We start from the raw sequence: 23,240 nt of genomic DNA, 5'->3' as shown, positions 1-23,240 counted from the left end.
ATCCAAATTTAAACATTCTTCAAGAATTAGAATTATCATTTGAAAACTTCTAGTATGGATGCTCAACTGTTCTTTTAAGTAGAGCAATTTCTCAGAAGGCTTTCATTTATGAAAAAGCATGACCTTGAATTCTGAGCAAATCATGGGTTTAGATTAGTGTAATGTTGGTCACAGACAATGGGTTAGACAGGCATGCTCCCTGCCTTCATGAAGTGGCCCGTATGAAGAGACACACAGGCCAGAAAAAGTGTGAGGGGAAGGGTATTACAGGATGTCACAGGAGCAGACAGGATAGGCAACGAACCTAGCTCATGGGTTAGGGGGCAGGGAGTCTAGAAAAGTCTCCCAGTGGAGGTGACATCTAGCTGAGACTGCACAAGTTAGCAGGAGTTAGCCTGGCAGAGAGAACACAAAGCATCCCATGCACTGTTGGTTGAGGAAACTTGGCATCTTCGTGGATTCAAACCTGAGGTAGGATTGTAGAGTTCCCCCGCATACTATGTGACCCTGAACAAGTTATTTTACTCCCAGAGCCTCAAGTTTCCTTATGTGTAAAGTAGGGATAGTACCATTTACCTTGGAGAGATGTCCCAAGAAGCTGAAATTAACTAAGTAGGACTCCTTACAGAGACATTTATCCTTAGAGATATATGCTAAGTACATGTGGCCATTATTCTGTATCGCAGAAACTCCAGCCCACTATTCTCTTTGCCACTCCTTCACTTTATAGAGCATGCTCCCCTCCCCAAAAGCTTTGTCAGCTTGCCATTCCTTCTGCCCAGAATGTTCTTCCCCCAGATATTCACATAGACCTTGCTTCCTCATGTCCTTAGGTCTCTGCTCATCTGCTTAAATGTCCCACCCTCCCTGAACTTGATCTTCCCCTTACACAGCTTTTTGCGCCATAGAATTCATCGCTCCAACATGCCATATATCCACTTTTTGTTTATCTGACTACCTGTGCTAGAATTTAAGTTCCTTGAGGGTACAGGGTTTTGTCTCATTTGTTTCCAGAGCTTAGCACAGTGCCTGGCACACAGTACGTTCTTCACACATATGTGTTAAAGAAATGAATAAATACGCCAAGTTTGAGGGGATGCCTTTCTTTAGTCTTCTTTAACTCTCTTGGGACCTGACATAAAGCTTTGCATTAAGCAGGCATTTCATAAGCATTTGCTGAACTGTACAACTGAACCACTTTTTACAAATGTTCATCTGATACCTAAAGACCAACTGACTGTATTTTTATGGCTTAGCAAATAAATCCAAGATTGTGTTTAATTACAGTGAAGCAGTAAGCTGCTTGCTCTATCAATCTGGTGGGGAGAAGAACAAAACTGGTGGTTTGATTTCATCAGTGAGTGGAATCAATTAACACATTTATCAGCTAGTTCCAAATAACCACCGCTCTTGCTGATACAAAAGGTCAAATGCTGATGAGGTATGCCAGGATCAGTACCCTGATTGAATAAGGACAGAAAGTAAAGTACAGAAACAAAATGTTTCAGGGCTGAAATTTCTTTCAGCCATTAATCTGGGTCCTTTGAGAAACCACACGGACTAAACTGTCAGGATATGCACCGCATATGGTCCAAAAAAGTTCTGGAACCTCCCCTCAAATGAAAAACCAAAAATCTGCTTCAGTACTGGAAAAGTTAAGTCCCAAATGAGTTCAATTGCTCCCTCCATACATTACAGAGTTAAAATTTAAACAAAATGCAAAAGTAGAGTGTTCAAATTTTACAATCTGTACCATATGCTCCAGGGTTTCATAAGGAAACTATCTTAAAGATTTACGATTAGTATGTGGTAAGTATAGTAACTATATACAATTTCAAAATATTGTTAAAATGCAAAGAAAATAATTTCGTTTGAAAAGAAAACACAATCAAATTTAGTTTACAATCAAATTTAGTTTACTATAAAAAGATTGGTCTTCAGAAGGTTGATATTTACAAGCTAAAACTCCAATTTCTGTAAAGAATTCCCCATTCCCGAGGAAGCATCTTGAGGATAACTTCAGTTCAAGCCCATGCTACAAAGAAAATCCAAATCAGCTGATAACATGTATGCAAAGTATAACCTTTTTTTAAAAAGTTTATTTATTTATTTAGAGACACAGTGGGGTAGGGGCAGAGAGGGAGAGACAGACAGAACCCCAAGCAGGCTCCACACTGACAACCCCTGATGCAGGGCTCCAACTCATAAACCCTAAGATCATGACCTGAGCTGAAATCAAGAGTCAGAGGCTTGACTGAGCCACTGGGTACCCCAAAGAATAACCTCTTATATTGACATGGCATGTTTCAAAGAGCTTTCACATTTCACTTTCACCTGATTTGAGCTTCAACAATACCCTGCAGAGAAGCCACATCAATGTACAGATGGGCAAACAATCTCAGAGCATTCTGAAACCTGTCCACACCCCCAGAACCAGCATGAAGCAGGGCTGGGTCCAACACCAAGACCTTCTGAAAACCACGCCCAGGATTCTTTCAGTTGAAAGAATATGTAAGTGATCTTCTACTATTCTTTTATAGCATTGTAATTTAAATGGATTTGCACTTTGGGGGACACTCTAAATGATGCAATATACCAAAAAAAAAAAGTTTTTTTTAAGCCCTAGAGCCAAATTTAGGCACATTTCTAATGGGGTCCAGTTTCGTAGGGTTCTGTCCTTGGCTCACAGTTCTACTTAAGACACTCTTGTCCAGTGATCTCATCCAGTCCCCATGCTCTGAACTGATAGCTATGTCCTGATGACTTCTAAATATGTGTTCCAGTCTATCTGTTTCACTGAGCTTCAGACTCATATCCACCTTCCCATTGCACATCTCCACTGGAATGTGTCTCAGGTGCCTGACATACTATGTTTCTACATCTCATCATCTTCCTCTTCTGTCTAGAAGGCTTCCTGGGCTCATTAGCTGGGCTCCCAGCTAATGGTACCATCGTCTATCCAATCTTCTAACTAAACACCTAGGAATGACTCCACGTTGCTCCCTCATCCCCTGGACCCACCCAGTCACTAAGTCCTGTCCGTTGTACATCTCTTAAACTTATGCCCTTCTCCTCAGCCCAACTAGCATCTTAGTCCAGGTCCTCATTTTCTTCCTACCTGGAACACTGCAATGGTCACAAATTGAACCTCCCCCCTGCTACCTACATGTATGTGTCTGCATGCTCCCTCCCACACATAAATATGAAATATAAATCCACTCATGTCATGCAAGCTGCTGGAAATTCTTCAAAAACTCTTCTTCACCTGCTACAGAAAAACCAAATTCCCTGGCATGGAATTTGTATCTGACACTGTGAGTTTCCTATCAAATAACTATCCTGCCCCTCTCTCCTTAGTAAGAAAACCCTGATTTGTCGCTAGAACATGGCCGCATAATAACTTCCTAGCCTTCACTACAGCTAAGTGCAGTCAAGGGACCAAGTTCTGGCAATTTCCACGGTAAGTATTGTGTGGAATTTCAGGCTCCCTAAAGGGAACTAACTCAGCTGGGAGAAGTACCCTTTGCCCATCTGGAATACAGAGATGATTCCTGAAGCTTTAGCAAACATATTAGACCACAGAGTGACCCTGAAGATGGCTGAACAAAAAAGATAGAAATCTGAGTCCCAAATGACTCCATGGAGCTTTCATGAGCTGGACTGCCCGCTTCCAGACTTTTTACAGGAGAGAGAAATACATTTCTATCTGGCTTAAGCCACCATCATATTCCATTTCCTATTACAGGCAATGGCCCCAAATCCTAAGTGATAGAGAATTCAAACATCTCAAGAATGTTAAGCCTTTCATAGCTTCATTTCTGCCAAACCCTCTAGCCTTATCTTCCACCATAGCTCAAACTGTAAGTTCCAAAATTCTTGTAGTTTTCCACTCTACACACACACTCACCAGGAGCTTTCATACTTCTCAACTTTTGCTCAAGCTTGCCCCCTACCTAAACACCCTCCTTATTTTTGTTCAGGTTTTAACTTTTCATCACTTCCTACAGAAAGTCTGTCTAAACCTCCATGTTAGGCTAAGTGGCCATTCTCTTTGCTCCCATAATATGCTGGGAATACTCCAATTTTGGAATCCATCTGCCATTATGTATTTATGGGCCATCTCTCCCAACCCACAGATAGAGCCTCAAAGGGCAGACACCACATCTATTCATTTTGTATTTATATCTCCTAATAAAAGTAAGAGCTCAGGAAGTATATTCTGAGGTCAACTGCATTTTCCTCACTAAAATGGAGTGAACAGTATCGAATGCCTCCAAATGTCCTGATTAGCTCTCCGTGTCAGTAGTAAGTTAAAGATTGAAACAAAATGGTAATTTTTTCCCCCTGAGATGGAAAATAAATTACAGGTGAGCCATCTTAAGAAAACACCCATTCTGAGAAACAATCTACTGTTTGGATGTTTCAGACCTGAATTTCCTCATGTATAAAAGAGAACTTGGCACTAGGCAATCTTGGAGGCCTCATCTGGCTCCAATATTTTTATAATTCCATTGTTGAACATAAACACATAGAACCGGACACAAGGAGCCCACTGTGAATGGATCGCTCCTCCAGCAATTGGCAGCATGACCAGACTTACCTAACTTTTATTTTTTTTTTTTTTTAAATTTTTTTTTTCAACGTTTTTTATTTATTTTTGGGACAGAGAGAGACAGAGCATGAACGGGGGAGAGGCAGAGAGAGAGGGAGACGCAGAATCGGAAACAGGCTCCAGGCTCCGAGCCATCAGCCCAGAGCCTGACGCGGGGCTCGAACTCACGGACCGCGAGATCGTGACCTGGCTGAAGTCGGACGCTTAACCGACTGCGCCACCCAGGCGCCCCAGACTTACCTAACTTTTAAATAAATTACTTACAAAGAGTGTCTAATAAAATCGTGAAGTCATCAGATGACAGTGAATGCTCTAGGATAATGAAATGCCTATTGTGGGAGAATATGCCTCCTAGACTCCAAACACACTGGCCACCTACAGAGACCTTGAACTTGCTATGCTTCTTCCTGATGTCGGGAACTTGCATCTGCTGTTCCTTCTGTTTTAAATGGTATTTCCATCCCTCTTCACTGGTCACCTCAGCTCAAGAGTAACTTCCTTAGAAAACTCTTCTGTCTCTCCCTGACCAGCCTGAATCACTGTATTAAAAGTTCTCACTCACTGCAGTGCATTCCTGTTCTTCGTGGTACTGGTCACAGTTGTGATTTTCTACTAGTATGGCCATCTGATTGATGTCTTTCTCCCTCACTATACCATACTCTCCATAAGGGAATATTTTGTTTTTGCTCATTATTATGCTTGTATCCTTGGCAGAAAGTTGATGCTCAATAAACACCTGCTAAATATCTCCAAAGGCTGTGTGAGGGAGGAGAAAAGTAGACAAGTTTCATTAGGGGGGAATGTCCAACTATTCTAATAAGCTGGAAATCCTTTGAGCTCTCCATCACATCTTTGAAAGGGGACCGTGAAGTCACTTTCTGGTGACCGTGGAAGGCACTGAATGAGGCCTCCATTTGACAGAGCAATCATGACAAGCTAAGAGAAGAGGCAGGAATGTGACTACATAATTTGGAGTTTTAGTAACAATTCTAAGAAGGGTTCATAGTCAAAATCTGTATTGAGAGTCCCATGGTTGGCACATCCTGAGGAAACAAGGACTCTCATGAAAATGACAAATGACAATTTGTAGTTTTCCTTGCAACAAACAGATCAAGAAAGGCTAGACCTACTTCTCGGAGGAGAAGGAATGTTATCCAATGACAAAGGGAACACAGAGCTTCTAAATTTGGTTTTCATCTTTATCTAAAGAGAAGTTTTTTCTCACTAGAATGAGTACAATAAATATAAATATGGAAATGAATTCCAATACAGGTGAGGTAACAGTAAGGGCCCAAAATTCCAGACTCAAATGAAAGACATTTGAGGACCTTGAAATTCTGTCAATAAGAAACACTTAGGAGTGAGAAGGTCCGGGAGATGGGAATCTAACAAATGTTACAAGATTTTCAAGAGGGGGATAGAGGTAGATATCAGAGAACAATGACTCAAGCAGGTGACCTTCATTACTGACCCAAATACAAATTGATTTGGAAACAGATTAACTGTGAATTCTTAGACATAGAAGCAATGCTCACAGTGGAGGGCTCCCCAAGCAAAACTATGCTTAGCTAATTTCAAATCACACAGGTATGTGAAGTCAGCAAGGTACCTGACAGTCCCATATGACATCCTTGAGAAACAAGAGTCAGATGCTATTAGAGACTGATATTCACCCAGAACTGTTTTCAAAGACTAGCTGAACAGACCTTATCTTGGAGGGAGATTGTTAATCTTCCCAAATTCTGAATTTTAAAAAAAGTCAAATTAGGTAGAGACTGTTCTCTCGATTTGAGGAGAAATCAAAGTTGATTTTCTTGAAAAGTTAATGTGCTACATGTTAAAAGACATTATTTCAGGTCTGGCAGTCAGCCTCTGTGGGTCAGTTCCACACCTGGACAATGGGACAGGACAGCAAATTTCCATGGTAAGCACTTGGGGCATTAGGAGTAAACACTGATTACCAGGCACACAGCAAGCCAAGAACTGCATAGGGTACAGGGTGGTCTGACTCATGGGTTCACAGTGTGTATTAAAATGCACTGTGTTCAGGTGTTAAGACAGTAAGGAGGAATCAAAAGTTAAATTGTGCCTTTCCATAAAGGTTTCTCACTAAACATATTTTAGATACATCCTATGCTTTGTCAAAAACAGCAACTCCAATGTGTGCTGGCTGGCTTTAAGAGTTTGGGGTTGAAATGTCAAGGGCGCCTGAGTTTCCCTTTAAAATAGGTTATGAAACATGATTGAAAATGGGGCTTGTAATGCTGGAGGGCAGGTAAATGGGATGCGTGCCCTTTTGTCTTCCTAACTTTTCTGTAGGACTTGACTCTGAAAAAAAGTCAATGGCCTTGTAAATTATTCATGAGCTCTATCTGGGCTCCCAATCAGCCAACAAGCCCAGCACAAAGGAATGAATAGTCTTTTTTTCCCCTTAGCAAAGTGGCTCATTGACTGCTTACTTCCCAGCCCTTTCTTCTTGGTCTCTGGGCCGTGGCAGCCCCAGACCTTCTAACCAAAGGCGAAGGCACAACTCCTGTTCTTGCTGTATCTCCAGGGAACTGGACTTCTGTTCCTCCAAGAAATGCAAGTGAACACGTCTGAAAATCAGGGTCAAGCGGAAAAGCACAGAAATGTAACTGGCCTTTCTCCTCTCACACAAGGCACAGTTGGCTAAGAGACAGAAGAAAGTCAAGTCATAGGGAGCCTATGGTACTACCTTCCAAAGTCCTATTGGCAATGATTTGCAACACACTGAAAAATAAAAACCTTTCCTAACAATAAACAACAGCCCCTCTACAGGCATCTCTCAGAGATATTTACAGGTTCAGTTCCAGAATGAACTGTCTGAAATGAGTCAATACATTTTTTGGTTTCCCAGTGCATATAAAAGTTATGTTTACACTGTAATCTATTAAAATTGTGGGATAGCATTGTCTAAAAAACAATCTTAATTTTAAAATATGTTCTTGATGGAGTGACTGGGTGGCTCAGTTGGTTAAGTGTGCGACTCCTGATTTCGGTTCAGGTCATGATCTCATGGTTTTGTGAGTTCCAGCCCTGCGCTGGGTTCTGCACCGACTGCAGGGAACCTGCTTGGGATTCTCCCTCTCTCTCTCTCTCTCTCTGCCCCTCCCCGTTCCCACTCTCTCTCTTTCAAAATAGATACATTTTAAAAAATAAAATAACATAAAAGTATGATATGTTTAAAAAATACCTTATTGCTAAAAAATGCTAACCATCATCTGAGCTTTGAGGAAGTTGTAATGTTTTGCTGGTGGACAGTCTCACCTCCATGTTGATGGCTGTTGACCCATCAGAGTAGTGGTTGCTGATGGCTTAGGTGGCTGTGAAAATTTCTTAAAATAAGGTAACAATGGAATTTGCCACGTTGATTAATTTTTTTTTTTCATGAACAATTTCTCCGTCGCATGTGATGCTATTTGATAGCATTTTACCCACAACACGGCTTCTTCCAAAATTGGAGTCAAACTTGTCAAACCCTACCACTGCTGTATCAACTAAGTTTATATTATATTCTAAATGCTTTGTTGTCATTTCAATAATCTTCACAGCATCTTCACCAGGAGTAGATTCCATCTCAAAAAACCACTTTGTTTGCTCAGCCATAATAAACAACTCCTCATGCATCCAAGTTTTATTACCAGATTGCAGCAATTCAGTCCCCTCTTCAGGGTCCACTTCTAATTTTAGTTCTCATGCTATTTCCACCACATCTGCAGTGACTTCCTCTATGAAGTCTCCAAGCCTCGAAGTCATCCATGAGGGTTGGAATCCACTCCTTCCAAACTCCTGTTCATGTTGATATTTTGACCTCTTCCCATGAATCAAGAATGTTCTTAATTGCATCTAGAATGGTGAATCCTTTCCAGGAGGTTTCCAATTTACTTTGCTCAGATCCATTAGAGGAATCACTAGCCATAGCAGCTATGGCCTTATGGAATATATTTTTTAATAATAAGAATTGAAGGTCAAAATGACCTTGATCCATGGGCTACAGAACGGATGCCGTGTTATCAGACATGCAAACAACATTCATCTCCTCATCCCTCTCCACCAGAGCTCCTGGGTGACCAGGTACATTGCCAGAGCAGTACTATTTTGAAAGGAACCTTTTTCTCTGAGCAGCAGGTCTCAAAAGTGGGTTTAAAATATTCAGTAAACCATGTTGTAAACAGATGTGCTGTCATCCAGGCTCTGTCATTCCATTTATAGAACACAGGCACAGTAGATTTAACATAATTCTTAAAGGTCTGAGGATTTTTGGAATAGTCAATGAGCACTGGCTTCAACTTAAAGTCATCAGTTGCACTGGCTCCTAACAAAGCCTGTCTGTCCTTTGAGGCTTTGAGGCCAGGCATGCACTTCTCCTCTTTAGCAATGAAAGTCCTAGATAATATCTTTTTCCCATGTGAGGCTGTTTCATCTACATTGAAAATCTGTGCTCTCGTGTAGCCACCTTCATGAATTATCTTAACTAGAGCTTCTGGATAACTCACTACATCTTCCACATCAGCACTTGGGGCTTCACCTTGTACTTTGATGTCTATGGAGATGGCTTCTTTCCCTTAACCTCATGAACCACCCTCTGCTAGCTTCAAATTTCTCTTCTGCAGCTTCCTCAGCTCTGTCAGCCTTCACAGGTTTGAAGAGAGTGAGCCCCTTGCTCTGGATCAGGCTTTGGCTTAAGGGAATGTTGTTGCTGTCTGATCTACCCAGACCACTCACATTTTCTCAGTATCGGCATTCAGGCTGTTTTGGTTACCATTCGTGTGTTCACTGGACTAGCACTTTTTATTTCCTTCAACAACTTTTCCTTTGAATTCACAAGTTGGCTAACTGGTGCAAGAGGCCTAGCTTTCACCCCATCTTGGCTTTCAACGTGCCTTCCTCAGTAAGCGTGATCATTTCTACCTTGTGATTTAAAGTGAGAGACATGTGACTCTTCTTTTCACTTGAACACCGAGAAGCCACAGTTAATCACTGGACTAACTTTAATATTGTTGTGTCTCAGGGAATAGGGAGGTCCGAGGAGAGAGACGGGGATGGTGGAGGGGTTGGTCAACGGAGCAGTCAGAAACACATACAACATTTGTGGATTAAGTTTGCCATCTCATATGGGTACAGTTCATGGAGTCCCCAAACAACTAGAATAGTAACATCAAAGGTCACTGATCACCAAAACAAATACAATAATACGGAAAAAGTGTGAAATGTTCTGAGGATTACCAAAATGTGACACAGAGACACAACATGAGCAAATGTTGTTCAAAAAAAGGCACCGGTAGGCTTGCTCCACACAGGGTTGCCACAAACCACACACACACATACATATATGATAAAACTGTGATATAGATAGATAATTATCCACTATATCCACAGTTATCTGTGGAGTACAATAAAGCAAAAGCAAAGCACTATAAAACAAGGTATACCTGTATCTGGATAGGTCAGAGGCAGCATCCATGATATCATTTTGGCTCCCATAAAGGCCATCCTAGGACATGTATGATAAATGAGGCTGTCTCATGCACCCAAGTTTCTCCCTGTGCTCTCTGGATGGATCAAATTCATACCCTGTACGACCCAATTGTGCCCTTTACTGTGTGTGAATTCCAAGGACTTGGTTTTCAAAGGCTTATCCTTAAGACTCTGCTCTCAGGCCAGTAACCTGAATGGAATTAAATTATCCTGTGAAATAAATCCACAGGATAAAAATAGCTTTTGAATCTATCCTAATTAAATGTGTTCCCTTCAAAGTCAACCATATCAGTTGGAGCCTGCATATGGGATTCAAGTTGAAGAGTAAATTAAAATAAGTTCTCAAAACTGAACCACAGATGCCAAGAATTTAAATAAAACTTCTCAAGATGTGGGCTGATACAGCTTCACAGAAACGACATCAGGCTATAGTGTCCATCCTCCATAGTTGAAGACAAATGAAACAAGTAGACTGAGAGGCGGTCACATCCCACACAGGAGAGCAAGTCTGTTGGCCTCATGCCAGTGTGATGTGGTCCGCAAGTAAAGCGTCTAAGGGTTCGAGAAAATGAGTTTTGACAACCGTGCTATTCTCCACTGCTTCCATCTGAATGTTGTCCCTGACCATCCTTCTCCCCACGCCGACCCAAATTCATACGCTGAAATCCTCACCCCCAAACGTGATGGTATTTGCGGGGCCTTTGAGAGGTGCTTAGGTCATGTGGGTGGAACCCTCATGAACGAGGTTAGTGCCTTTATAAAAGAGGCTCCAGGGAGTTCCCTTAACCCCTTCTGCCATGTGAGGACATAGAGAAAAGATAGCTATCACCAGACACTGAATCTGCTGCCACCTTGATCTTGGACCTCCAGCCTCCAGAACTGTGAGAAATGATTTTGTGTTGTTTAAAAGCCACCCAACCTGCGGTATTTTGTGAAAGGAGCCCAGAAGAATGAAGACACATGCTCTGCTTCCTTTTCATGAATTAAAGTCGCCCTATCACCAGAAGGGGAATAAGAAGTCCCCTCTTTAGTGGTAGAGTGAGGAGGCAGTGTGGCCCAGTGGCTAACGATATAATTTGAATTGTGGCTTTACTACCAGTTAACAGTGTGGTTGCTAAGCCTTTCTAAGACTCGGTTATTCACCTAAATAACACTAATAAGATTGTTATAATAATAGTGCTGGAAGGATGAGGGCAGAAATTCAGGTAAAGACTGACTGTCACAAATGCTCCATGTAGCTCTTGTTGCCATCATTGGTATTAGTCTTTGGATTTACCGAAGCCCCTGTCAAGTTGGGAAGTCATAATTCTTAACAATTAAATGTGGGGAAGACTCTCTCTGGGATGAACAGAGAGCAGATGGATGGATAAGCCACAGAAAGGAGAACAAGAGCAGAGCTCGTGGCCCAGAGTCTGATGCTACCTACCATCAGGAAGATCTCTGAACTCCCTCCGCCACCAGCAACCCCCTCCAATCATGCACTGGGTGGAATTCTTTGACAGGAAAATTCCCATGCTGGAGGCTCCGGGGGAACAGAGAGCCTGATCAAGGAAGCTCAAAGCACAGGCCATCTACAGCAACCTGTGGCAGCTGCACAGCTGAAGAATGAGTGGAGATTCCTGATTCTGTTCAAGTGGAAGACTCCCACTGCTGGTATCCAGCCTGGCTCCAAGCTCTTTGCCCACATCTCTGCCCCACAGCTGAGGCTGAGACAAGGGCCGCATCAAGTTGAGGCTTTAGGGCTCTGCCCTGAGAATTAACATTTCTGTATCGTGCCTGTCATACTTCCTTTGCTTTCTCTCTTCTTTCTGGCATCGTCGATCCGTCCTGATGAATTCTTTCCTAGCCTCACTCCTCTCTTCCTGTTTTGACTCTAAGATATTTAAGGATATTCAGTTTTTAAAGTTCTTTCACACTTGCACAGTGATGTCAATACTGTTCTGAGCCCCCAAAAGGAACAGTGTTAGCAAGGCTAATAAATTGCCAGTTTAAATCAGGAAATTCTTTTACTTTGACATTCATGCTCCTAAGATAAAAATGATTTTTTCTCAAAAGGAAACAATTGCATCTCAAGAGAAAGAAGAGTTTATATGGCAACTAAGCTACAAAGTTGTGTAAAGAGGAGGAAAACACTGACCACAGGGAAAAAATTTAAAAATAAACATCGTCTAACACACTCACTGTTACATTTCCCATCTTACCCAATCTTGCGTCTGAACAAAGTTTCATCTCCTATCCCTTTGCATTTTGAGATCTAACAGTGGCAACCAGATTTTAAGCCCCAAGTATATTATCATCAGAAAATTGTGTGCCATGACGCGGAGTCAACATTCAGGAGGGGCTACAAATGATAAATATCATCAAGCAGGACACTGCTCGTCAACAGTTCACCTTTTGGTTGCTTGACTGGCGAGCTGTAACCCCAATTATCACAGTAATTTAGGGCAACAGTCAGCCACACTCTTCAGTGTAGGTATGGATCCTTAAAATGGAATGGATTGCTTCCAACGTTAAAACAGAAAAAGAGAGCAACAATGTGTTCAGCACCTTGCAGGGGCTGGCTGTATGAATTCAGGAATAATCTCAGTGCAGCAGTTCAAGCCGATTTTATCAACACCACATGGGGGCAATTCTGGTTTGCAGGCAATGTGTAACACTAGGTTATTTATTCTAAGGGACACATACCTTTGTAAATTTAATTCTAAAAAGATTTCAATTGATTAACAGGAAAAACAGAAGGGTGGATGAAGCCAGGAGGGCAAACAGCGGATGAATTAGGAGACAGGTTACCAGCGACCAAAACTCACCTGTAGATGATCCCTTTCTCGTGTAGGAACATGAGCGCCGAAATGATTTCTGCAGCATAGAAACGAGCTCGTGCTTCATCAAAACGACGAGACTTTTGAATGTGAAACATCAAGTCGCCCCCATTCACAAACTCCATCACGAAGAACAGGCGATCCTGGATACAAACACAAGAGAGGATCCAACGTGGTGTAACCATTAGCCTAGAATCTGGTCAGCATCATGTTACCTTGGGTGGGGGCGTGGGGAGAAGAGGTCGTCAAGTGGAGGTACTCAGTGGAATATCCTGATGGGGTCAGTGCAAAGCATGAGGGTGTTTGTGGGGGCCGGGGGCGGGGCACGTAACACCTGGATCTCCTTTAAGTAATTTCACACCGCCTTGATCTCTGCATTAAACAAAAAGTAGTAAAGTCTCAGGAGCCTTTGGTTCTAGTAGCAGCTCTGCACTTAAACACCACGTAACCTTGAGTTTAATTTGTTTTGGACGTCGGACGTTAGCAAAGTGAGGATGAGGGCAGGATCCTTAGCCCAATCATGGGGTTTTAGAATGTGGAGGAGAGCAACATAAATGGAAAGGCACATGCCGCTCCTCTGGAACATGCAGGGTTAATTGCAGAATGCAAGGGACACCTACCGGGTCCTCACACTTGGGCAGGGAACACTCACAGAAAGAGGAAAACATTTTAGACAAGCCTGTCAAACAGCAGTCTAACGACAGCCTCAGAGTAGCCTCAGTGTTAGAAATTCCATTCGGGCCATGAGGAAATTCCCGAGTTAGGAGTGGAAAGGTGCAGACTGGTGGGATGCTGGCTCCACTTGGAAGGAGCTCTCAACCTCACAGAGGAAAGGGCCCTCACGGTTCCCCATGCCAGTGCACTAAGTACTGAGCATGTGGTGTGAACACAGTGCCTTGATTAAGACTTTAATAAAAGGAACGTGAAGTCTCAATGAAAAAGCGAAGTCTGTAAGACTGACAGTATCAAGTGCTTTGTTTCAGGAACCTCTGAGATCAGTGGATTTCCTTACCCCCTCCACTAACATCTACGAAGTCCCTGGGTCGCCAGGCACTGAATGAGGTGCTGGGGATCCAAGAGAGTAGAACAGGCATAATGTAGATACAACCTCTACCCATACAGAGTCTGGTAGGGAGACAGACACTGATTTAAAAAAATAAACAAGGAGTCATATAAACAAATAAAGTTACAAATTCTGGTAAATCCTGTGAAGGAAAAGGGGAGGAAGAGGAGACATCTGGTCATCTGCCTGGGGGTCAGTGGAGGAGTCTCTGAGCGAGTGACATGTAAGCAAAGGTCTACAGGATAACCCCGCAGGGCCAGCCATCATCGTTTTGGGGGCAGTGGGGGCGGGGGTGGTGGACGTCATTTTGAAGGAAATTGGTTTTTGCCAATTCACAAAGGATGTGTACTGACAACTCATCTTTCCTTGTGGTTTTCAGTGCCCCAGCTTTGTTCACAATGTTACCCCGCAACCACAGCTAAGCAGTGGACACAGCTGTGCGAGTTGTAGCTCACACTCCCAAGTCACCACTGGTTTCATCGGGCCTTCCAGATCAGAAAACAGGACTCATGACCTCTTAGTGCTGATTTTAAGTAAGACCTTAATTCAGAGAAAAAAAAATCCCCTGGGTCTATGAAACTTCTGTTAATGAGAAGTATGAATTTAAGAGTGAAGGTGGGGGGAGGTGGGGCGTCTTAGGTGAGCATCCAACTCTTGATTTCGCCTCAGGTCAGGATCTCATGGTTATGGTTTTGAGTCCCGCATCAGGCTCTGTGCTGACAGTGTGGAACCTGCTTGGGATTCTCTCTCCCCTGGTCTGTGTGCCTCCGTAGCTTGCAGGCTCGCTCGTGCTCTAAATACATATATACATAAACAAACACACAAACAAACAAATATTAAAAAAAAAAAAGAGTGCATAAGGAACGACAAGGTTCACACACACAAAAACAAAACCAAACAATAACAAAACAACTCTTGAGGTTGGCCAGTGTAAGTCAATTGAAAGCTAAATACAGTGAGCCATCTGACTGAGCTAGTGGCCTTCATTTGAGTGTGACTGACAAATGGAGTGGCAGATGTGGTTAGGACAAGCTTTGATGAGCAATGGTGTTCTTTATTTTCCATATGGGAAAGACCCGAGAGCAGGGTAGCAGTGGAGTGGGATGGAGGCTAAGTACGCGATGGAGATACGTCCAAGAGCTGCATCCGCACAGGCCACTGTAATGACAATGCTGTGTCCATTTTGAAGGGGTGGCCAAGGGGGACACGATGAAGACTCAAGTGGTAAAGCCACCCAAACCACCCCTCGACAAGTAGGTAAGTCTTACACATTTTTGTTAACCAGCCTGTTCACCTTCTTCATGGCTGTGACTGGCAGTCACGTGAATTCCAAGAGCTCGAAATACCTGATTACTGGAATTGGGTCAGTAGGTAAGGGGCCATTCCTTAGGCTGCTGAAAGTCAGTGTAGTTGGCAAGAGTTCCTAAGGCAGTAGGCATCAAAACGATGAGGGTATTGTAAGGGCAATTTCATCCATTTCTAGTTTCCCCCAAATCGTTCTCATATTCTCAAGTCTGAAAAGCCAGAGCAGGGGCTGAGTTCCAAATCTGGGGGAGGAAATACTGCCTTCTTGTCTCTTTCATCTGTTCCTCAGCCCAGCCCTGGAGGTGGGTTCTCAGAAAAAGTAGGAGGGTCAAGGGGTCACACCCGCCTGTGATTTGCAACAAGGTCATAAGCCTCAGGAATGCGAAAATAGGGGTTTCTTTTCATTTAGACTTTCATTTTCTTAATGCTTATCTATTTTTAGCATGAGTGGGGGAGTCACAGAGGAAGACACAGAATCCGAAGCAGGTTCCAGGCTCTGAGCTGTCAGTACAGAGCCTGACATGGGGCTTGAACCCACAAATGTGAGAGCGTGACCTGAGCCAAAGTCAGACGCCACCCCGGCGCCCCTCAGAGTTTCACTTCTAACTTCCTATATGGCACCACCTAGAACAACTCTCATCCCTGAGGCTACTTACAGCTCTCGAAGCAAGCAGGAAGGGGAAACAAGCCAGCCAGATATAATGACAATTTACCAAAAGTAATGGTCCATCCTATCAAAGACCTAAAATAATATCACAAGGTAGGAAAATAAAAATGTGTTCATCAACTCACAGAATGCCTTTGCTGAGAGGAGCCCCTCTGTTTACACGCATATCTCTTCACCCTAATAATGGCCTTTCTGACACCTAAAGTCACCAGGCCATCGAGCTTGTTGGAACAACATCCAAATGAGATACAATCAGCCCTGGTTTGGGTCCCAGGGCTCCATGGGAGTAAAGGGTCTGAGTTCTGGTATGCAGGCTTTATGGTACCTAATAAGGCTTTCAGAGATCTTTTACACTGTTAAGGTTCTCAACCAGAAGGAATGTTTACTGAGCACACGCAATACCAGGTCCTGGGGAGAGACAAAGTATTGTAAAATGAATGCGACCCCACACCTGCTCTCCAGAAGTTCAGAGAAGTGTGGATAGAGCACATCACCCCAGTGTACTCAGAGCGGTGGAGGCACACAGAGGCTGTCGTGGGAACAGATCAGGGCACCTGAGCAGCCTGGAGGCTGGGGTGGGACGTGGGGAAAGCTTCCAAGAGGAGCTAATTCCCCAGCCTTGAAGGAGGAGGAAGCAGGAGTCAGGCTGGAGTGGGGAGGCATCAAGGTATACGAACAGCTGAACTGTCAGGTATGAGGCAGGGTACAATGGCTGCAAAGGGAGACCGTCCCTAAGTGCTGAAGCTTCTGCGTGTGGGGCATCACTGGAATACGCTGCTTTCATAATCAAGTGTTGACAGAAGAAGCAAAAGGCTATGGGGTGCCTAGGTGGCTCAGTCGGTTAAGTGTCCGACTCTTGATTTCGGCTCAGGTCCTGAACTTGCAGTTTGTGAGCTCGAGCCCCGCATCCAGCTCTGTGCTGACAGTGAGAAGCCTGCTTGGGATTCTCTCTCTCTCCTTCTCTCTCTCTCTGTCCCCAGCCTCCCTTGGGCTCTCTCTCTCTCTCTCTCTCTCTCTCTCTCTCTCTCTCAAAATAAATAAACTCAAAAATTTTTTAAAAAAGCAAAAGTCTAGTTAGGGTACTTCCTTTCACCCCATCCTCAGGCCACCGACAGCTGAGAAGTTCAGGACTATAGTCCTGTTCAGAGAGAGGCTCACTCACCTATTGGTCTCTACAATTATAGGCCCAGCGTCTGGGCTAAACCAGGTGGCGGCTATGGTGCTTGGCTGGAAAAAGACTCCATGAGCAGAACCCGCCACACATACTAACACATCAGCTACAAACGCAAATCAGCCCTGCTAAATGTTCCTGCCCTGGAATGAGTTCCACCAACCAGAGGGAAACCTTTCACACTTAGCGCGTGCCCTTTACAAAGCAGAGTCATAGACGTGACATTGTGACGGGAGGCAGGAGATCGCCTCTTGCCTACGACTCCACTCGCAGTCTGTGCTGTTGAAGAACTAGTCTCCCTCACCACCCGACAAGCACGAAGTTACGCTTTACAAACGCAGCTGTGAAGCAAGTAGAGGAAACATCTGCCGGGCCCCCTGAGTTTAGGGAGGCAGGGCATAATAGATTCAGGTTGCCTGTGAGTCACTTCTGGGGCAGGGAGCAGTTTCCAAATCCCACCTATGGCAGTGAGTACAAAAACAACTGTTTCTGTGTTTCAGCCTGTGTAGACAGCCATTCCAGCTTTTCTAAAGTCCAGTCTCCTAGAAACCGAGTCCTGGACACCTGCACAGCTTTCCCCGAAGACTCTGGCTCCTCTCAGGTAAATTTTGCTCTGATCTGCAAGGTAAGAAACCCAAGGTCCCTGAGACTGGAGACCGGTGTAACCTCAGTTCTAAAGCCAAGTGGCCCAGCCCTTTGTCCCTTGCTCCTCTTTTGTCCCCCATTCAACCAACCACAAATGCAAGTCATTAACACGGGTGAGGAACACCTGGGGGAATAAAAACAACACAGAAATCCCTTTGTCCCACGCCTCCCTTCGGATTAGGAGGCCAAGGAGCTGGTGCCTGGTTAATAACAGAATTCCTGTCATCACCTGCCTGCCTCCATTAACCCGCTGCAGCCTGGCCCAAATCTGTCCTGGCTATCAGTTCAGGGCTGTTACTTCTTAGGGGTCAAAGGGGATAAAAATATCCCCCAAACTGATAGTGGCTGTCAGTATGAGCAGTGTGCATTCCCTAAAGGCCCTCATAAAGATTGTTCTTTAAGAATTAAACTGAGGGGACCGGGGGGCTCAGTCGGTTAAGTGTCTGACTTCGGCTCAGATCACGATCTCAAGGCTCGTAGGTTCAAGCCCCGCATCGGGCTCTGTGCTGACAGCCTGCTTTGGATTCTGTGTCTCCCTCTCTCTCTGCCCCTCCCCTACTCATGCTCTGTCTCTCAAAAATAAATAAAACATTAAAGGAAATAAAATAAATGAAAATGAAAATAAAGGAATTAAACTGATAGGCAACTGTATACAGAAAAGTTCGAGACAAAACACTTGGGTCGATGAAAAGTGATATACCAAGATGATAACCTGTGACAAGACAACATCACCTGAGGAGGATGACTGTAGAGGAACCAGGGGTGAGAGCCTAGGGTCACTGTGGTAGGTACCTTTGGAGGTGTCTGTTCAGCTCATTGATCCCTTTCTCAGAGAACTGCCCTGGCATGGTCACAGTGGGCCATGCTGGATACCCTGCAAGCAGCTAACTAGAGCAAGCTGGCCACCCCCTCTCCAGTATCTTTCCCAGAAAATCGGAACTGAGATGGAAAGGTTAATTTAGGCTGTGTGGGGTGCAGGAGCTGAGGAAACGTGAATTAGGAAGCTGAGGTTATCTGTGTTGTATGACCACGTGACATGTCTTGGTAAAACAGAGTGCTGAAAGCACGGCTGGACAGATGGATGGACAGAAGGACAAGAGAAAAGAATGGAACAGAAACATAGAGTGAGGCAGAGGCAAGAGATAAGGGCAAATGAGGGAGCCAAGAAGGAAACCACCTGGGCCCATCATGCCTTTCCACTTCCAGATCCGGAAGAGACATGGACAAAGTTGGCCCTTGGGTTCTGTGAAACACACCCTGTATCTCTACATCTTTATTTTCACTTCTCACTTTTTTGCATGACCTTGGGTAAACCGCTTTCTGTACTTGCTACCAGGAGAATTTTAACTGAAACACACAGCAATTCTTAAGGGGCAGAAGGTTTACTTATTCACAAATCTGGGATAATAACACACTACAACGACCATGTGCAGATTAAACCAGAATCAAAGTGCCTTGTCAGGGCCAGGCCCAGAAGAGGTTCCACAAGCAGAAACTGTTATTATTAGTACATCATGCAAACAGGCTAACGTGTACTCTAGGAGGTCCTGCACCCAGTGCCCAAGTCCCTGATGTCACCAAGACAAAGCACAGCGTGGTGGTGAGGGCACGGGGCCTCTGGAGCCAGGGTGTCTGAGATGCCAAAGCAGCTCCCGCTATGCTGTATTTATTTTCTGTCTCAAAACTCCAATCTGCAAAACGAGGATAATAAGAGGACTGAACTCACAGGTGTACAAGCATTACATGATTTAAGCTAAGAATGTCCAACGGTGCCAGGCACACAGTGAATGTTCACTAAGTGTGAGCAAATATCATCCTCACTATCACTACGGCTTCCACCGTCACGGCCGTCTGCTCCCAGGGCTCTGGCCCCTCTGTGGGGGGTGGGGGGGGGTGCTGTCCTGGGCAGCGGGCTGCCCTGCATGGATGCAGAGATGGTGCCTCTCAGGCTGGCAAGTAGACAGGAATGAAATGGCAGCCAAAACAGCAATGTGAATGTGAGACAGGAATCTGGAGGGTTTAAGGAGTCAGGAGGACACCTCCGCCAGCCGCGGGGGCACTTCTGATACTGCGTGGTCATGGCCTTGACCTATTAAGGAGAGCTTTTCTTTCTGGGAAGTGATTACAAAGCAAGAGGTCACAAAACTAGATTTGATAACCAAAACATGCCAACCGAGGGCTTGAGTTCCAGCAAGTTTTCTAAGTTTCTAATAGCAGATGATAATACTCTCTACTTTAAGACCTTGATAATCATAACTGATACTGTTGCAAAGCAAATGGACTGCTAACATATCAGAGTGAGACTTTTTGTAGTAGCTCTTCTCCCTTTCCATACAGTTGCTTCACTCTTGTCAACAGAGTGAAAAAGATTTTTCTGTTTAAAGCAAGAATCCATAGTCTGTACATGTCCTCAACAGATATAAATCTTCAGTTGAAGATGTATTACAGCGAGGATGCAGATTACCTTTCGGAAATAATTCAAAGAATAGCAACAACATTTACAGTTAATGAATTGAGTGATGGTTTTAAAGCAATGTTAAGCTGAGCGCCACATCTAGACTTACCTAAGTTCTCAGCAATTACTTTGGAATTATTTCTGAAAGAATAACACACCAACCCTGTATCAAAAGTTGCAGTGTCACTGACTGGTTGTGGGCATGGAGAAGGAAATCTCCAGTAACAGACAGCATTGTGTTGAATTTCTCATAAGTGCTCCTTGCTTTATGATTTTGCTCCAACAAAGTCATCCACAGAGGGAATAGGGCGTTCAAATCAACAGGAAACAGTTATTGACGTCAAAGAGGTCACAGTGGAAAAGCACCCTCATGAGGAAATCTGATTGCACCATGCCTGAACTGGAAACAACTTAAATTTAACCACATTAAGAATGATTACAAAGGCTTCAAGGAAGAAACAAGGACAGGGAATCTAATGGCTTCCTTTTTTTTTTTTTTTTTTTTTTGGACTTACCATTTTGTGCAGCCCAGAAGATATCAGACGTTAATTCAATCACTCAGCAACCCCTCTCTCAAGCCCACAGGCATGATACATCCTGTCTGAGCTCAGACACTAGTCTTCAGGAAGGTGAAATATGTCTCTAATATAACAAGCCCTTAGGAACCTGCATTTCAAACCTGGAGGGACACTCGGCTCTTTCCAAGACTAAGACTTTTCCCAGTTACACTGCCTATCGTCACCTGTAGTGAAACGTGACAAGGCTCACCGACATGTATGACGGACTGGGCTGTGTGAGGCAATCTAACTTGCAGTTCAACACACTGGGAGGCATTTGAACCATAAGATTCATTTTTTTAATGTTTATTTATTTTTGAGAGAGAGAACATGTGCAAGTGAGCAGAGGAGGGGCAGAGGAGAAGTACACAGGCTCCTAAGTGGGCTCGGCACTGACTGCAGAGAGCCCAATGCGGGGCTTAAATTCACGAACCTCGAGATGACACCCTGAGCCGTTCAGACGCTTAACCGAATGAGCCACCCAGGTGCCCCTGAGCCAGAATATTCTTAAAGCATAACTAAGCAGTCAACATGACTGGAGACAGAGCAATGTCAGGGCTTAAGTCCTTCCACTTCCTGGCAGAGCCCTCTCTGGTCTGACTTGTACTTGAATGATAGCACTCAGTAATTCCCAAGGGGAGAGGGGACAGTGATCAATATCACAAATACATTCTCTAGTTCAAAATATCCAAGTGCGTGACTTGCCATTAATGAGAAAATTTATCATAAAATTTTAAACTGCATTGTTTTAAATAGAATTAAATCATAATGTATTTTATACTTCCAAAAAAAAAAAAAATGGTCCACACACATCTTGCCCAGTCTCATTGGGCTGCACTGGCCTTGTGTGCTTGGTGTTGTTTTCTGTTAAGGACCTGAAACCTCTGAAGGCAGAGCCCGGATGGAAATGACACATCTCTACTACCACCAAGCGTAGTGCCTGGACCTGGCAAAAGGTAAATAACCCCTTGGAGAGCTAACATGGCAGGAGGCCATTTCTGGTTTCTACGACGATTTAAACTAGAACGTCACAAAAGCTGGAACCAACTGCCAAGATCAGTTCTACCCATTTATTGTATGTAAGGGCAACGAAGTAAACTGCCTTACCTGCAGTTAAAATAGTTCATGGAAGAGCTCGAAATGAGAAGCAGACCTGCTTCACGCACCACTTCATTTCCCTTTAAGAATAAAGCTTTGTGTTTTTTTTCTCTGTTTTTAAAAGTAATTACAGGGGCGTCTGGGTGGCTCAGTCGGTTGAGCATCCAGCTCTTGATTTCAGCTCAGGTCATGGTCTCATCCCATGGTTCATGGGATCAAACCCCGCATCGGGCTCTGTGTTGACAACAGGGAGACACCTTGGGATTCTCTCTCTCTCTCTCTCTGTCTCTCTCTCTCTCTCTCTCTCTCCCCCTCACTGTCTCCCTCTCTCTCTCTCTCTCTCCCTCTCTCTCTCTCTGCCCCTTCCTGGCTTGTGCACACTCTCTCTCTCTCAAAATAAATAAACATTAAAAGAATAAGCAAAAGTAATTACATGTTCATAGTTCAAATGTAGTTATAAAGTAAATACATGGAAAACCGAGGAAAAAAATAAATAAAATGTAAATAAAATCATCTATAATCCTGATACCCAGAGATAGAATCCAAATACAAGGGGAAACAAAACCGTTTGTGGCTTTTAGAATACAAGGAACTGGAGATTTCAGGGCAAACAAGAAATTTAACAAGCGTGTTTTTAATTAGAATTTATTTACCCCTTATGTCCTACTTACCACTCTTTAAAGAAGAGAAAAAGAGAACATGAAAAATGTATCTTTCCTTTTCCACTTATATTACATAAATTTCCTGATGTACTTAGTCATTGAACTGTGAATTTTTTTAACAGGTGCATACTATTTTCAGTGCTATTTCTATGAAGTCCTACAATTAGCTGGACTTCTATTTAAGTTAATGGAAATAAGAGGATGGTATGAGTATCTACTTAGGATACTTTATGATAAAGATCAGTTTTACTAGTCTGGAAACACAGGCATCTTAGAACAGATTACTGCCAACTGGTCATAGTGTTTTGATTCTGAATTAAATTCACAAATTTAAATTCTGAACTTTGGTTTACCAAGAAGATATCTTAGGTTATAATTTCCTTTTTAGAAAAGTTTTCGTCACTTAAAAATATGCACAATAGGATTTTTTTAAATTATTATTTCACATGGTACAACTCTCTGTGTAAAGGTTTTGGTTTAAGCACCAAATAGGTCTATTAAAGATACTTATGGATTTAGGGGTGCCTCAGTGGCTCAGTCAGTTGAGCGTCTGACTCTTGATTCTGGCTTAGGTCATGATTCCAGGGTTATGAGATTGAGCCCCATGCAGGGCTCTGCGCCTGATTGAGCATGGAGCCTGCTTAAGATTGTCTCTCCCTGTCCCTCTGCCCCTCTCCCCTGCTCGCT

At 43.6% G+C, this 23,240-nt stretch overlaps 1 protein-coding gene across 1 annotated transcript in view; it reads right to left on the bottom strand.

Moving 5' to 3' along the window:
• Positions 1-23,240, bottom strand: part of PRKCH (protein kinase C eta) — a 231,866-nt gene that overhangs the window by 60,091 nt on the left and 148,535 nt on the right. Inside the window, exon 10 of the mRNA XM_015543305.2 lies at positions 12,919-13,073. Within this exon, the coding sequence (XP_015398791.2) occupies positions 12,919-13,073 (155 nt within the window). The remainder of the gene's footprint in view (positions 1-12,918; positions 13,074-23,240) is intronic.

The sequence above is a fragment of the Panthera tigris genome, chromosome B3, assembly GCF_018350195.1.
Source record: "Panthera tigris isolate Pti1 chromosome B3, P.tigris_Pti1_mat1.1, whole genome shotgun sequence".
Classification (NCBI taxonomy): Eukaryota; Metazoa; Chordata; class Mammalia; order Carnivora; family Felidae; genus Panthera; species Panthera tigris.
Note: the sequence above shows the minus strand (reverse complement) of the source record. Positions and strands in the feature narration are given on the sequence as shown.